This window comes from Gavia stellata, chromosome 38, assembly GCF_030936135.1.
Source record: "Gavia stellata isolate bGavSte3 chromosome 38, bGavSte3.hap2, whole genome shotgun sequence".
Classification (NCBI taxonomy): Eukaryota; Metazoa; Chordata; class Aves; order Gaviiformes; family Gaviidae; genus Gavia; species Gavia stellata.
The window spans coordinates 705,561-722,343 of record NC_082631.1 but is presented as its reverse complement, the minus strand read 5'-3'; the positions used below and the strand labels follow the sequence as shown (position 1 = coordinate 722,343).

Below are 16,783 nucleotides of genomic sequence, written 5' to 3'. Positions count from 1 at the left end.
ATGGAGGCGTGGCGGCAGTGCGCCCGTTGGCTGGTGGCGGCGCGGGTGCTGCCCGCGGGGCACCGGGCGAGCAGCCCTGGGGGGCAGGTGTGGGACCTGGCGCAGGCGCTGCGGGACGGGGTGCTGCTCTGCCACCTCCTCAACGCCCTCCTGCCCCGTGCCGTGCCCCCCCGGGACATCTGTCCCCGTCCCCAGATGTCACAGGTGAGACCAGGGGCAAATACGCACCGGGGCGGGGTGTGGAACTGCCCCAGGGTGGGGTAACTGGGGGGGTAATTGCCCCAGAAAGGGGTACTGGGGTGCTGGTGCCAGTGGGGATGACGGTGACAGTGACAATGACGGTGACTGGTGTGAATGATGGTGATGGCAATGGGGTGATGGCGATGACGATGGGGACGATGGTGGTGATGTTGACAGTGGGGGTGATGATGATGGTGGTGATGCTGGTGCCAATGGGGATGACGGTGATGGTGACAAGGGGCTGATGGTGACAGTGACATGAACAGTGACAATGACAGGGCTGGTGTGAATGATGGTGATGGCAATGGGGTGATGGTGATGATGATGGGGACGATGGTGGTGATGGTGACAGTGGGGGTGATGATGATGGTGGTGATGCTGGTACCAATGGGGATGACGGTGACAGTGACAACACGGTTGATGGTGACAATGACTGATGGTGAAAATGAGGATGACAGTGATGGTACCAATTGACAATGGTGTTGACAATGGGGATGACGATGATGACAGTGACAATGATGGTGACAGTGATGGTGATGGTGATGACGATGATGTTGGTGATGATGGGGGTGACCATAATGGTGTCAATGGGCATGATGTTGATGGTGACAGTGACCACGGGGGTGACGATGACCATGACCCCAGCAATGCTGGTGATGATGATGATGGTGCTGGTGCCAATGAGGATGACAGTGACAGTGATGGTGTTGGTGACAGTGACGATCATGTGATGATGGTGATGGTGCCAGTGGGGGTGACGGTGACAGTGTTGGTGATGTTGGTGATGGGGGTGACAGTGACAATGACAGTGTTGGTGACAGAGATGATGGTGGTGCTGGTGTCAGTGGTGGTGGCGACGGTGGTCACAAATGGGGGAGGACGATAGGGTTGATGGTGCTGATGGGATGACAGTGGCGGTGATAACGATGGCGATGGTGACAACGGGGGTGCTGATGGGGGTGATGGTACTGATGACGGTGACACGGTTCCACCACAGTTCCTGTGCCTGAGGAACATCCGCACCTTCCTAACCGCCTGCGCCGACAAGTTCGGCCTCCCGAAGCACCGGCTCTTCGGCGCCTTCGACCTCTTCGACGTCCGAGACACTTCGGCAAGGTGGGACCCAGGCGTCCGGGGCAGACCCGGAGGGACCCAAGCGTCCGGCTCCCACCCCAACGTCCCCTGTCTGTCCCCAGGTGATTGACACCCTCTCCACGCTCTCCTGGACACCCATCGCCCAAAGCAAAGGCTTCACGTGAGTGCAGGGGACGCAGGCGTCTGGTCCCTGAGGCACCCAGGCGTCCGGGTCCCCTCCCCAAGGGACCCACATGTCCGGTCCCTGAGGCACCCAGGTGTCCGGACTGTGTCCCCCCCCCAGGCCCTTCCCTACTGAGGACTGCGTTGGGGACGATGACATCTACAGCGGCCTCTCTGACCTCATCGAGTGAGTGGGGCAGGTTGGAGGGGTGTTAGGGAGGTACTGGGGAGGGGGGTTAGGGGGTGCCAGGGGGCAATAGGGGAGTATTGGGGGGTACTGGGGGAATAGGGGGCATCAGGGGGGTATTGGGGGATATTGGGGGGGTATTAAGGGTCATTAGGGGGACACTGAAGGGGGGTTAAGCAGTGCCGGCAGCATTAGAGGGGTACTAGGGGGATATTGGGGGGTACTGGGGGGATAGGGGGCATGAAGGGGGTATTGGTGGATGTTGGGGAGGTATTAAGGGTCATTAGAGGGATATTAATGGCTATTGGGGGGTACCAGAGGTATTAAGGGAGATTAAAAGAGTTCCTGTGTGCATAAGGGGTTAATAAGGGGTATCAAGGGGCATTTGGGGGGTATTAGAGGGGTACTAGGGGGTATTGGGGTATTAGAGGGGTAAAAGGGGGTATTGGGGGGGTTTATGGGTGAATTGAGGAGTATTATAGAGGATTGAGGGGGGTCAGAGGGGTACCAGGGGATATTGGGGGGCAATAGAGGGGTATCAAGGGTATTAGAGGGGTACCTGGAGGTACTAGAGGGGGTAGTGGAGGGGGATTGGGGGTATTTAAGGGGTACCAGGGGGTATTAGGGTGTCAGAGGAGTACCAGGAGGTTTGGGGGTGTATTAGAGGGGTACTGGGGGGACATTAGGAGGTGTTGGGGGGGTAGTGAAGGGGGATTGGAGGTATTTAAGGGGTACCAGGGGGTATTAGGGTGTCAGGGGAGTACCAGGAGGTTTGGGGGTGTATTAGAGGGGTATTGGGGGGCATTAGGAGGTATTTGGGGTATTAAAGGAGTACCAGGGGTATTGGGGGGCATTAGAGGAACACCAGGGGGGATTTGGGAGGATCTGGGGGGATCCGGGGTGCAGGGGGGTACCGGGCTGTCCCCACACAGCGACACGGCGGAGGAGGACGATGACCTCTACGACTGCGTCGAAGCCGAAGGGGATGACGGCGATGACATCTACGAGGACCTGATGCGGGTGGAACCCCCCCCGGCTATGGTGGGTCCCCTCCCCAACACCTGCGTGTCCCCCACCCCGGACACCTGGGTGTCATGTGTCCCCCCCAGGTGCCTGTATCCCCTCTCGGATGCCTGGGTTTCCTCTGGATGCCTGGGTCCCCCCCAGATACCGGGGACCCCCCCAGATGCTGGGGTCCCCCCCGGATGCCTGGGTCCCCCCCGGACACCTGGGTCCCACTGTCTCCACAGAAGGTGGAGGTGGACCGGAGGCTCTGCTGCCTCCAGGAGTTGAGACAGACGGAGGAGAGGTACACCGAGACCCTCGAGTCCATCTGCCAGGTGGGATGGGGACACTGGGGACATGGGGGACATGGGGGACATCAGGGACACAGTGGGACACGGGGACATGGGGAGATGTGGGGGGATATTGGGGAAATAAGAGGACATGGGGGACGTTGGAGACAAGGGGGAATATGGGAGACGCGGGGAGATGTGGGGGACATTGGGGAAGTATGGGGACATGGGGGACATCAGGGACACGGTGGGACACGGGGACATGGGGAGATGTGGGGGGATATTGGGGAAATAAGAGGACATGGGGGACGTTGGGGACAAGGGGGCATATGGGAGATGTGGGGAGATGTGGGGGACATTGGGGAAGTATGGGGACATGGGGGACATCAGGGACACGGTGGGACACGGGGACATGGGGAGATGTGGGGGGATATTGGGGAAATAAGAGGACATGGGGGACGTTGGGGACAAGGGGGCATATGGGAGACGTGGGGAGATGTGGGGGACATTGGGGAAGTATGGGGACTTGGGGGACATCGGGGACACGGTGGGACACGGGGACATGGGGAGATGTGGGGGGATATCGGGGAAATAAGAGGACATGGGGGACGTTGGGGACAAGGGGGCATATGGGAGACGTGGGGAGATGTGGGGGACATTGGGGAAGTATGGGGACTTGGGGGACATCGGGGACACGGTGGGACACGGGGACATGGGGAGATGTGGGGGGATATCAGGGAAATAAGAGGACATGGGGGACATTGGGGACAAGGGAGAATATGGGAGACATGGGGAGATGTGGGGGACATTGGGGAAGTATGGGGACATGGGGGGACATTGGGGACATGGGGGACATCGGGGACACGGTTGGACACAGGGACATGCGGAGATGTGGGGGGATATCGGGGAAATAAGAGGACATGGGGGACGTTGGGGACAAGGGGGAATATGGGAGACGTGGGGAGATGTGGGGGACATTGGGGAAGTATGGGGACATGGGGGGACATTGGGGAAATAAGGGGACATTTGGGACATGGGAGGATATGGGGGATGTAGGGGACATGGGGGGACATGGGGGACATTGGGGGGACACTGGGGACGGGGCGGACATGGAGACATGGGTGACATTGGGGACATGGGGGAACATGGGCGAGTATGGGGACGAGGGGGACATGGGGGACATGGGGGGGACATGGGGGGACACAGGGACATGAGAGATGTGGGGGACTTGGGGACACTGGGGGACACGGATGGAGATGGCGATGCAGGGGACGGGGACACAGGGACATGGGGCACGGGGACAGGTTCCCCCAGTGTCCTCAGTACCCCTTCCCAGTGCTCCCAGTAACCCCAGTGCCCACAGCACTTCCTGCGGCCGCTGCGGCACTTCCTGCAGCCCCAAGACCTCGAGAGCATCTTCATCAACATCGAGGTGACCCCAGTAACCCCCAGTGCTCCCAGTAACCCCTGCCAGTGCTCCCAGTAACTGCAGTATCCCCCAGTAACCCCTCGCACCGCTACCAGTAATGCCCAGTAACCCATCCGACTCCTCCCAGTAACCCTCCAGGGCTCCCAGTGCTCCCAATAACCCCTCCCAGTACCCCCAGTAACCCCAGCAATGCCTCCCGATGCTCCCAGTAGCCCCCAGGGCTCCCAGTGCTCCCAATAACCCGTCTCAGTGCTTCCAGTAACCCCCAGTAACCCTTTCTACTATTCCCAGAAATGCCCTCCCACTGCTCCCAGTAACTGCAGTATCCCCCAGTAACCCCTCCCACTGCTCCCAGTAACTGCAGTATCCCCCAGTAACCCCTCCCGCTGCTCCCAGTAACTGCAGTATCCCCCAGTAACCCCTCCCACTGCTCCCAGTAACTCCAGTATCCCCCAGTAACCCCTCCCACTGCTCCCAGTAACTCCAGTATCCCCCAGTAACCCCTCCCACTGCTCCCAGTAACGCCCAGTAACCCCTCCCACTACTCCCAGCAAATCCCCAGAGCTCCCAGTGCTCCCAGTATCTCTTTCCAGTAACCCCTCCCACTGCTCCCAGAAATGCCTGGTAACTCCTCCCTGTTCTCCCAGTAGCCCTCCCAGTGCTCCCAGTAACCCCCCACTACTCCCAGTCCTCCCAGTAACCCCTCCCACTGCTCCCAGAAATGCCCAGTAATGTCCCAGTCCTCCCAGTTCCCCCTCCCAGTGCTCCCAGTAACCCCCAGTAACCACTGTAGGGGGTCTGGAGGATCTGGGGGGGCGGTCCTGGAGGAGGGGGTCCCCTTCTTTCGGTGGGTGACCCCCCCATCGCCCCACAGGAGCTGCTGCAGCTGCACCGGCTCTTCCTGGGGGAGCTGCAGGGGGCACTGGGGGGGGGGCACGGGGGGGCACGGGCTGCCCCCCCTCTTCCTCGCCTACAAGGAGAGGTGAGGGGCATTGGGGGGGTCCTGAGGGGTATTGGGGGGTCCTGGGGGGGCAATGGGGTGCCTGGGAGGGTCCTGGGGGGCAATGGGGGGTCCTGGGGGGTCCGGGGGGGCAATGGGGGGTCTGGGAGGGTCCGGGGGGGCAATGGGGGGTCCTGGAGGTGACCTGGGGGTCATCAGGGGTCCTGGGAGGGTCCGGGGGGGCCAATGGGTGTACGGGGGGGGGGGGGGATGAGGCCCATTTTAGGAGCCTTTTGGGGGTCAGTTTTGGATCCATTTTTGGTCCAATATGGGGTTATTGTGGGTCCAGTTTCAGGTGTGATTTTGGGTCCAATTCTGTCCATTTTTGGTCTAACTTCAGGTCCATTTTGGGGGCAATTCCATCCATTTCAGGTCCATTTTGGGGGCAATTCCATCCATTTTGGGGGCAATTCCATCCATTTCAGGTCCATTTTGGGGGCAATTCCATCCATTTTGGGTCCAATTCTGTCCATTTCAGGTCCATTTTGGGGGCAATTCCATCCATTTTGGGGGCAGTTCCATCCATTTCAGGTCCATTTTGGGGTCAAATCTGTCCATTTCAGGTCCATTTTGGGGGCAATTCCATCCATTTCAGGTCCATTTGGGGGGCAATTCCGTCCATTTCAGGTCTGATTTCAGGTCAAATTTCAGAACCATTTTGGGTCAATTCTGTCCATTTTGGGTGTGATATCAGCTCCAATCCTGTCCATTTTGGGTCCAGTTTCAGGTCCATTTTGGGTCCACCTTCAGGTCCATTTTGGGGCCAATTCTGCCTATTTTGGATCCAATTTCAGGTCCATTGGGGGTCCATTCCAGATCCCATTCCGGGTCCGGTGTCGGCTCTGATTTTGGCTCAGTTTGGGGCAGATTCCGGCCGCGGTTTGGGTGGGTTCGGGTGGATTTGGGTGGTTTCCGTCCCCGCAGGTTCCTGCTCTACGGCCGCTACTGCAGCCAGGTGGAATCGGCCGCCCGGCGCCTCGACCAGCTCGCGACCAGCACCGACCTCCGCATGAAGCTGCAGGTGGGCTTGGATGCGTGGGTCCCCTCCGTGGGACCCCCTGACACCCCCTGGGACCCCCTGGGACCCCCCTACTCCCCCTGGGTCCCCTCCAGATCCTCACAGGACCCCCCATGTCCCCCCATCCCTTATGACCCTATGTCCCCCACGACCCCTCTGACTCCCCCAATCCCACTGTGACCCCCATGTCCCCCAGACCCTTCCAATCCCCATGAGCCCAATGCCCCCCTGTGACCCCATGACCCCCCATGAACCCTCCCATGACCCCTGTGACCCCAATGACCTCCTCCGTGACCCCCAGGAGTGCTCCCAACGAGCCAACAATGGGCGCTTCTCCCTGCGGGACCTCCTGATGGTGCCGATGCAGCGGGTGCTCAAGTACCACCTCTTGCTCCAGGTCTGCTTGCCGGGGGCACCCCTGGGTCCCCTGGGGAGGGACGGGGACACCTGGGTACCCTGGGGAGGGAGGGGGTCACCTGGGTCCCCTGGACACCCCTGGGTCCCCTGGGGAGGAAGAGGGACACCTGGGTCCCCTGGGGAGGGACGGGGACACCTGGGTCCCCTGGGGAGGGAGGGGGACACCTGGGTCCCCTGGGGCACCCCTGGGTCCCCTGGGGAGGGATGGGGACAGCTGGGTACCCTGTGGCACCCCTGGGTCCCCTGGGGAGGGACGGGGACACCTGGGTACCCTGGGGCACCCCTGGGTCCCCTGGGGAGGGACGGGCACCCCTGGGTCCCCTGGGGAGGGAGGGGGTCACCTGGGTCCCCTGGGTCCCCTGGGGAGGGACGGGGACACCTGGGTACCCTGGGGCACCCCTGGGTCCCCTGGGGAGGGAGGGGGACGCCTGGGTCCCCTGGGGAGGGAGGGGGACGCCTGGGTACCCTGGGCACCTCTGGGTCCCCTGGGGAGGGAGGGGGGCCCTGGGTCCCATCAAGAGGGTATAACTGGGGTCCCTTGGGGGCCCCGGATGCCTGGGGTCCCTGCCAGGGGGGGACCAGCCCTGACCCCTGACCCCTGACCCCTAGGAGCTGGTGAAGCTGACCCCGGAGCCAACCGAGAGGGAGAGGCTGCGGGTGGCCCTGGATGCCATGAGGGTGGGTCCTGGGGGGTCCTGGAGGGGTTGGGGGGACCTGGGGGGCCTGGGGAGGGTCCTAGGGGGGCCTTGGAGTGGTCTGGGGGGGCTGGGGATGTTTGGAGGGGGCCTGCGGGGTCTTGGGGGGATCCTGGAGGGTCTTGGGGGGATCCTGGGGGGACTTGGGGGGGTCCTAAGAAGGTCCTGGGGCTCTCGGAGGGGTCCTGGGGGTTCTGGGGGGATCCTGGGGTGTCTTAGGGGGTCCTGAGGGGGTTCTGGAGGGGGTTGGGAGGGGTCCAAGGTGGGGTCTTGGGGGGATTCTGGGGGGTCTTGGGGGTTTGGAGGTCCTGAGGGGGTCCTGGGGGTCTTGAAGAGGTCCTGGGGAGATCCTGGGGGGGTCTTGGAGGATTCTGAGGGGCTCCTGGGGGGCTTTGGAGGTGTGCTGGGGGGTTTGGGGGGGTCCTGAGGGGCTGCTCTTGGTTTCTGGGGGTCCTGGGAGGGTCTTGGGGTACCCTGGGAGGTCTGGGGGAAATGTGGGTGGCCTAGGGGGATATGTGGGTGTTCCTGAGGGGGTGTTTGGGGTCGGGAGGTTATTTGAGGGTCAAGAGAGGCTGGAGGGTATTGGGGGGGCCCCCAAGGGTGTCTGGGGGTTTGGGGGTGCCTGACTGGTGCCCCCCCAGGACCTGGCGCAGTGCGTGAACGAGGTCAAACGGGACAACGAGACCCTGAAACAGCTCACGAGTGTCCAGCTCTGCCTTCACAACATGGTGGGGGGACCCCCAATTCCACCCCCCCCGACACCCCCAACCCTCCCCTGGGATCCCCCCCAACCACCCTGTGGCACCCCCAAACTGTCCCATCTCCCCCTGCACCCCCAGACCCTCCCCAACATGGTGGGGACCCCCTGACCCCCCAAACCCCTCCAGCATCCCTGGGACCCCCCCAACATCCCCCATGTCCCCCCAAATCCCTCCGTTCCCTATGTCCCCCATGTCCCTCCATGTTGTCCCTGTGTCCCTGTCCCCACCGATGTCCCCCCATGACCCCCCCGTGTCCCCCACATCCTGCTGATGTCCGGCACAGCCACAGTCCCTGGCACAGTTCGGGCGCCCCAAAATCGACGGAGAGCTGAAGGTCTCCAGCACCGAGCGGCGCTCCAAGGTGGACAGGTGAGATGGGGCAAGGGGCACCACGGGGACACCATGGGGACACCCATGGGGACACCCATGGGCTCATGGGAATACCACAAGAACATGGGGACAGCCATGGGGACACCCATGGGGACATGGGAACACCACAAGAACATGGGGACACCCATGGGGACACCCATGGACTCATGGGAACTCTACAAGAACATGGGGACAGCCATGGGGACACCCATGGGGACATGGGAACACCACAAGAACATGGGGACACTCATGGGGAGACCCATGGGGACATGGGAACACCACAAGAACATGGGGACACCCATGGGGAGACCCATGGGGACATGGGAACACCACAAGAACATGGGGACACCCATGGGGACACCACAAAGACACCATGGGGACACCACGGGGAGACCCATGGAGGCATGGGAACACCATGGGAACACCATGGGGACATCATGTGGACATGAGGAAAACAGGGATGTGGGGACACTCTTGGGGACATGGGGACACCATAGGGACACCATGGGGACATGGGAAAACAGGGACCCCCATCAGAACACCCACAGGGACATAAGGATGGGAACACAGGGACACCTTGGGGACACCCTTGTCACAGAGCAGGGGACAGAGCAGGGACCACTCCAAGGCAGTGGTGGGGACACCCCAAGGTGCGCAGTGGCCTTGAGAACCCAGTGTCACCGCCTTCCCTGTCCCCAGGTACGGCTTCCTCCTGGACAAGGCCCTGATCATCTGCAAGCGCCGTGGGGACTCCTATGAGGCCAAAGACGTTGTGGACCTGCAGAGCCACCAACTGCGGGATGGTGGCCTCGGTCCCCGTGACGGCAAGAAGGTACCCTGGGACCCAGGCGTCCGGTTCCCAATGAACCCAGGTGTCCAGGTCCCTGGTGGACCCAAGCATCCAGGTCTGGTGGGACCAAGTGTCCAGGTCCTTGGTGGACCTAGTGAAGCCTGGTGGACCCACATGTCTGGTTCCCAGTGGTCCCAGGTGTCCTCTTCCCAATGAACCCAGGTGTCCAGGCTCCCAGTGAACCCAGGTGTCCAGGTCTGGTGGACCCAAGCATCCAGGCCTGGTGGGACCAAGTGTCCAGGTCCTTGGTGGACCTAGTGGAGCCTGGTGGACCCACATGTCTGGTTCCCAGTGGTCCCAGGTGTCCTCTTCCCAATGAACCCAGGTGTCCAGGTCTGGTGGATCCAGCATCCTGGTCCCTGGTGGACCCAAGCATCCAAGTCCTTGCTGTACCCAAAGTGTCCTTAGAGGACACACTGAAGCCTGGTGGCCCCAGAATGGGGTCCCCAATGGCCCCAGACATCTGGGTGGCAGTGAACCCAGGTGTTGGGGCACCGCTGAGCCCCACCCATGCCCACAGTGGACCCACACCTTCCTGCTCATCGACACGGCTGGACTGCAGGGCTACGAGCTCTTCTTCAAGACCCGTGAGCTGAAGAAGAAGTGGCTGGAGCAGTTCGAGATGGCCCTGTAGGTGCCCCTGCACCCAGGGGTGGGGGGACCTGCCCCACTGAGGGCTGGGTGGCCCTGGGGGGGGCCAATTTGCCCCCTCCAGATCCAGGTCCCCCATTTCTTGCCAGCTCCAACATCTTCCCTGAGCACGCCCTGGCTGACGGGCATGACTTCCAGATGTTCTCCTTTGAGGACACCACGTCCTGCAGGGCCTGCCAGATGTTGCTGAGGTAGGACCCCAAAATTACATCCCCCCATCTCCCGGAGAGACAATGGGGGACAGGGTGACCTGGGCGATGGGGCTGGGGGGCTCTGGGAGAAGGGGAGGCCCCAGGCAGGTGATTGAAGGTGGGGTGACGTCCTGATGGGTCAAGCCCTTGGGTGAGTTGAGGCCAAGGTGGGTCAAGCCTTGGGTGGGTCAAGGTCTGAGTTGGTAAAGGGTTGGGTAGGTTGAGTCCTGGGTAAGCCAAGGCCAACGTGGGTCAAGTCTTGGGTGGGTTGAGGCCTGGGTGGGTCAAAGAGCTGATGGGTCAAGCCCCAAGTGGCCTCAAGGCCAAGGTGGGTCAAGGATTGGGTGGAGGCTAAGGTGGGTCAAGGGTTGACTGGAGGACAACAAGGTGGGTCAAGACCAGGGTGGGTCAAGACCTGGGTGGGTTGAGTCCTGGGTGGGCCAAGGCCAAAGTGGGTCAATCCCTGGGTGGGTTAAAACCAAGGTGGGTTGATCCTGGTGGGGCCAACGCCAACGTGGGCCAAGGACGGGTGGGTCAAGGACTGGGTTGGCCCAAGGCCCAGGTGGGTCTAGGATTGGGTCAGTCCTGGGTGGGCCGAGGTGGGTGGGTGCAGGTGGGCCGACGGGTGTCCCCTCACGCTGACCGTGACCCTGTGTCCCGCCCTGTGTCCTGGTGTCCCCCCCAGGGGCACGTTCTACCAGGGGTACCGCTGCAGCCGGTGCCGGGCACCCGCGCACAAGGAGTGTCTGGGGCGGCTGGGGACCTGCGGCAGGGGCGGCGCCGGTGAGAGTCATCATGGGATATCAAGGGGACGGGGATTGTGGGATAGTGGGGGAGCGGAGCATCGTGGGATGGGGAGTGGAGCATCACGGCATTGGGGAGCGGGGCACTGTGGGATGGGGCGTGGGGCATTGTGGGATACGAGATGGCCGATGTGGAGCAGGGGATTGTGGGATACAAGATGGCCAACATGGAATAGGGCATTATGGGATACAAGATGGCCAATGAGGAGCAGGGCATTGTGGGATACAAGATGGCCAACATGGAATAGGGCATTGTGGGATACAAGATGGCCAATGAGGAGCAGGGCATTGTGGGATACAAGATGGCCAACATGGAATAGGGCATTGTGGGATACAAGATGGCCAATGAGGAGCAGGGCATTGTGGGATACAAGATGGCCAACATGGAATAGGGCATTGTGGGATACAAGATGGCCAATGCAGAGCAGGGCATTGTGGGATACAAGATGGCCAACATGGAATAGGGCATTGTGGGATACAAGATGGCCAATGAGGAGCAGGGCATTGTGGGATACAAGATGGCCAACATGGAATAGGGCATTGTGGGATACAAGATAGCCAACATGGAATAGGGCATTATGGGATACAAGATGGCCAATGCAGAGCAGGGCATTGTGGGATACCCTGATGAGGGCCACCCTTGGGAGCCTAATTAGCGCCAGGCATTAACGAGGGCAGAGTAACGAGCGGTTCCTTTTCCACCCCACAGATCCGGGCTCTGGCACGAGGAAGGTAACGGCAAAACGGCACAAAACGGGTTGAAATGCCCCGAATTTGGGAGCGGGGAGGCCCTGGGGGGGGTCACAGCCCTCCCCGGGGACTAACGGGGGGTCTCGTTGCTCCCCAGAACAAGTCGCAGCGGCCGGGCCCCGAGAAGAAGCGGGGAGACCTGGGTGAGGACACGGCGGGGGTCCCCCCGTTTGGGGGGCGGTGGGGGGCGGCCACGCCCCGGTGCCTGCGTTCACCCCCCGCCGTGTCAACGCCTTCCAGGGCTGCCCAAGATGGAGGCGAACCAGCACTATGGCGGCATCCCGCCGCCGCCGGGGGCCCTGGGTCCCACCCTGCGCCTCAGCCCCGGGGACGTCGTGGAGGTGACCATGGCCGAGGCTGAGCAGCTCTGGTGGCAGGTGGGGACGGGACCCTCGTGGTCACGGTGGGGTGGATGTCCGCTATGGGGGGAGACCACCACGGCCACACTGGGATGGACCTCTGCTATGGGGGGAGACCACCATGGCCACGCTGGGATGGACCTCCGCTATGGGGGGAGACCACCACGGCCACGCTGGGATGGACCTCTGCTATGGGGGGAGACCACCATGGCCATGCTGGGATGGACCTCTGCTATGGGGGGAGACCACCATGGCCATACTGGGATGGACCTCCGCTATGGGGGGAGACCACCACGGCCACACTGGGATGGACCTCTGCTATGGGGAGAGACCACCATGGCCATACTGGGATGGACCTCTGCTATGGGGAGAGACCACCACGGCCACACTGGGATGGACCTCCGCTATGGGGGGAGACCACCATGGCCATGCTGGGATGGACCTCCGCTATGGGGGGAGACCACCATGGCCACGCTGGGATGGACCTCCGCTATGGGGGGAGACCACCATGGCCACACTGGGATGGACCTCCGCTATGGGGGGAGACCACCATGGCCACACTGGGATGGACCTGTGCTATGGGGCCAGACCATGACAAGTTTGGGGAGCCATGGTTGGGTTGGACCCCCATGATGGGGCTTGGGCCAAATCCCCACAGCCACTTTGGACCCCCGCCATGGGGCTGGACCCCCATGGCCGGGCTGGACCCCTGTGGTCCTTCCACCCCCTGGGGAGCAGTGGGACCACCCCTGGGCCCCCCCCCCGACCCCATGGTCCTTCATCCCCAGGGCAGGAACGTGGCCAACGGTGACCTGGGCTGGTTCCCTTGCGCCGCCGTGAGACCCTTCATCTGCGTGAGTACGGGGACCCCAAAATGTCCCCAGGAGCCCCCGCGCCCACCCTGATGTCCCCAAGATGTTCGGGGTGTCCTGGGATTTTGGGGGGGGGGGGGGGTCTCAGAGGGGTCACCCGTCCTCCCCCTTGATCCCCGACTCTGCTTTTCTCAGGTGCCGCTGCCGGATCTCTCCGTCTACCCCTGGTTGGTGTTTGGGCCCCCCATTGCCCCTGGGGCACCCCAAAATCCTCCTCTGGGCTCCCATAGCCCCAGGGGATCGCCCCAATCCTCCCCCAGGACCCCATGAATCATCCCCCTGGGGTCCCTATCCTTCCTGGGGTCACCCCAAATCTCCCCCCCCCCAGGGTCACCCCATCCTTTCTGGGGTCACCCTATATCCTCCAGGACATCCCAGAGCCCTTCTTGGGGTCCTTCATCCTTCCTGCAGTCACCCCAGAGCTCCCAGGGCCCCCCAAATCCCTCCTGTGTTCCCCCATCCCTCCTTGTTCACCCCAAATCCTCCTCCAGAGTCCCCCCATAGCCTCCATGGCCCCCCCAAATCCTCCCCAAGCCTTTCATCCTTCCTGGGGCTCCTCAAATCCTTCCCCAGGGCCCCCCAAATCCTTTCTCAGGGTCCCCCATCCCTCCTGGGATCACCCCAAATCCTCCCCTGAGCTCTCCATCCTTCCTTACCCCCCCCCCAAATCCTTCCTCAGGGTCACCCCTTTGGCATCAGGATCCCCAAAATCCTCTTCTGAAACCCTCATCCTTCCTGTGATCACCCCACAGCTCCCAGGGCCCCCCCAAATCCTTCCCCCAGGGTCCCCAACCCTCCTGGTGTCCCCCCCCCAAATTCTTCATCTGGGTTGCCCCATAGCCTCCAGCTCCCCCTCCCTCCCCAAATCCCTTCCAATTGCCCCAGGGAGGGGCAGGGGATGCCAGTTTGGGGGGGGGGGGGCAGGCTCAGGACCCCCATCCCATAATCCCCAGGTACGCTGGCCCCATGGAACGGGGGGAAGCCGAGCAGCTCCTGATGCCCCGCTCCGACGGCGCTTTCCTGGTGCGACAGCGGGTGAAGGACGCCGGCGAATTCGCCATCAGCATCAAGTAGGGACCAGGGACACCTTCAGGGTGGGGGGGACAAGTTGGGGGGGGGGGGGGCACAGTCCCTGGCTCAGCCCCCCCACGTTCTCCCACCCAGGTACCGCGGGGAGGTGAAGCACATCAAGGTGATGACGGCAGAGGGGCTCTACCGCGTCACCGAGAAGAAGGCGTTCAAGGGGCTGGTGGTGAGCACTGGAGCCCCTTTCTCTGTGTCCCCCCCCAACCCCACATCTCTGGGGCCCCCCCACATTGGGGTTGAGGGCTGGCGGTGACCTTGGGGCTTGACCACGTCGGCCACAGGAGTTGGTGGAGTTCTACCAGCGCAGCTCGCTCAAGGATTGCTTCAAAGCTCTTGACACGGCGCTGGTGGTGCCCTTCAAGGAGCCCGAGAACCGGGCTGCACCCCGGCCACCCGGTAGGACCTGGGGGGTGAGGTGGTGGTGGTGGGGTCCCTCATGGTGGGTGGTGGTGGGGTGGAGGTGGTGGGGTCCTTCCTGGTGGGTGAGGGTGGGATGGAGGTGGTGGGGTGGAGGTGGTGGGGTGGAGGTGGTGGGGTCCCTCCTGGTGGGTGAAGGTGGGGTGGAGCTGGTGGGGTGGAGCTGGTGGGGTCCCTCATGGTGGGTGACGGTGGGGTGGAGGCGGTGGGGTCCCTCCTGGTGGGTGAAGGTGGGGTGGAGGTGGTGGGGTCCCTCCTGGTGGGTGAAGGTGGGGTGGAGGTGGTGGGGTGGAGGTGGTGGGGTCCCTCATGGTGGGTGACGGTGGGGTGGAGGTGGTGGGGTGGAGGTGGTGAGGTCCCTCCTGGTGGGTGAAGGTGGGGTGGAGGTGGTGGGGTCCCTCATGGTGGGTGATGGTGGGGTGGAGGTGGTGGGGTCCCTCCTGGTGGGTGAAGGTGGGGTGGAGGTGGTGAGGTCCCTCCTGGTGGGTGAAGGTGGGGTGGAGCTGGTGGGGTGGAGCTGGTGGGGTCCCTCATGGTGGGTGAAGGTGGGGTGGAGGTGGTGGGGTCCCTCCTGGTGGGTGAAGGTGGGGTGGAGGCGGTGGGGTCCCTCCTGGTGGGTGACGGTGGGGTGGAGGTGGTGGGGTCCCTCCTGGTGGGTGACGGTGGGGTGGAGGTGGTGGGGTCCCTCCTGGTGGGTGAGGGTGGGATGAAGGTGGTGGGGTGGAGGTGGTGGGGTGCCCCATCAGGGTGGTGGTGGTGGGATGGATGCAGCAGTGGTGGGACAGACATTGTGGGGTCCTCCTCCTTCACTCATGGTTGAGAGGACAGGCTGAGGGGGACAGCTGAGTCCCAGGGATGGGACAACGCCGGTGGCCAAGGGATGAGTCCAGGGAACGGTTGAGGCCGAGGGAGAGGAGCAGCCACGGGACGGGTTGAGGGGGACAAATGGCCAAGGGGGATAAGTTGAAGGGACGGGGACGAGGGGGACGATTGAGTCGTGAGGTCAAGTCGTTGGAGATGGCCAAGAGATGGGTTGAGGGATCAGCGATGGGATGAGTCAAGGAGGGACGAATGGCCAAGAGGGACAAGTTGGGACTGGGCCAAGGGGGACGGTTGGCTTCTGGGGACGCGTCAATGGAGATGGCCGAGGGATGGGAAGGACCGTGGGACAGTCAAGGGGGCACACACGGCCACGAGGACCAGATGGAGGGGACTTAGACAGCCATGGGGGATGACCTGGGGCACTTGTCCGTGTCCCCGTCCCCACCCCACCCCAGGAGCCGTGCGCAGCTTTGGTTCAGCCAAAGCCCGCTATGACTTCTGCGCCCGAGACCGGACGGAGCTGACGCTGCGAGAGGGCGACATCATCCGTGTCCTCAGCAAGAAGGGCCACCCAGGCTGGTGGAAAGGAGAGATCTACGGGCGGGTATGGCCCCTTCCCCACCCCAAGGTCCCGTGTCCCCCACCCGAAACTCCTCCTGCCTTCTCCCAACGTGTCCTCCTTCTCCCAGGTTGGATGGTTCCCCGCAAACTACGTGGAGGAAGATTACTCGGAGTATTGCTGACCATGGACCCCCACCCCATCCCACCCACCACCTTGTGTCCCACCAACTGTGTCCCCCCCCCAGAGGCCACCACAGCCCTCCCCACCTTTCCCCCCCACCCCACCGTTAATTTATGCCTCTTCCTGCCCAGGAGGGACAATAAACGAGGATGAGGATGAGCTGCAGGGTGGGATTCTGCGGGAAAGGACCCAGGCGTCCAAGTGGGGGATGAGGCCACGGGGTTGTTTTTTTCCAGGAAGGGACCCAAGTGTCCGGACGGACAATGAGGTCAAGGTTGTGCAATCGGTTTCTCCGGGAATGGACCCAGGCATCCGGGCAGGGGACACGGATGAGGTCATAGGGTCATTTTCACTAGGAAGGGACCCAGGCGTCCGGGCAGGGGTGACACCCCGGGGTTGACATCCCCAGGAGGGGACCCAGGCGTCCGGGCAGGGGTGACACCCCGGGGTTGACGTCCCCAGGGGGGGACCCATGCGTCCGGGCGGGGGAGCCCAATCACCGCTGTTACGTGCCATGAGCAGCTTCAGGCCTCAGCCCACACGGGTTGGGGGGGGGGGAAGCGGTTTGTGGG

At 62.6% G+C, this 16,783-nt stretch overlaps 1 protein-coding gene across 1 annotated transcript; it reads left to right on the top strand.

Annotated features, from left to right (window-relative positions):
• VAV1 (vav guanine nucleotide exchange factor 1) lies at positions 1-16,212 on the top strand. The gene is given in 29 exon segments (XM_059833066.1): positions 1-204; positions 1,238-1,345; positions 1,348-1,356; positions 1,437-1,495; positions 1,619-1,684; positions 2,617-2,725; positions 2,938-3,024; positions 4,343-4,411; positions 5,283-5,336; positions 5,338-5,390; positions 6,333-6,429; positions 6,728-6,823; positions 7,453-7,521; positions 8,180-8,266; positions 8,583-8,668; positions 9,368-9,500; positions 10,039-10,148; positions 10,259-10,360; positions 11,046-11,134; positions 11,873-11,895; positions 12,011-12,056; positions 12,154-12,290; positions 13,061-13,126; positions 13,280-13,311; positions 14,098-14,214; positions 14,309-14,396; positions 14,512-14,626; positions 15,925-16,073; positions 16,159-16,212. Coding segments are annotated over 29 exon segments (2,514 nt in total).
• The last annotated feature ends 571 nt before the right edge of the window (positions 16,213-16,783 follow it).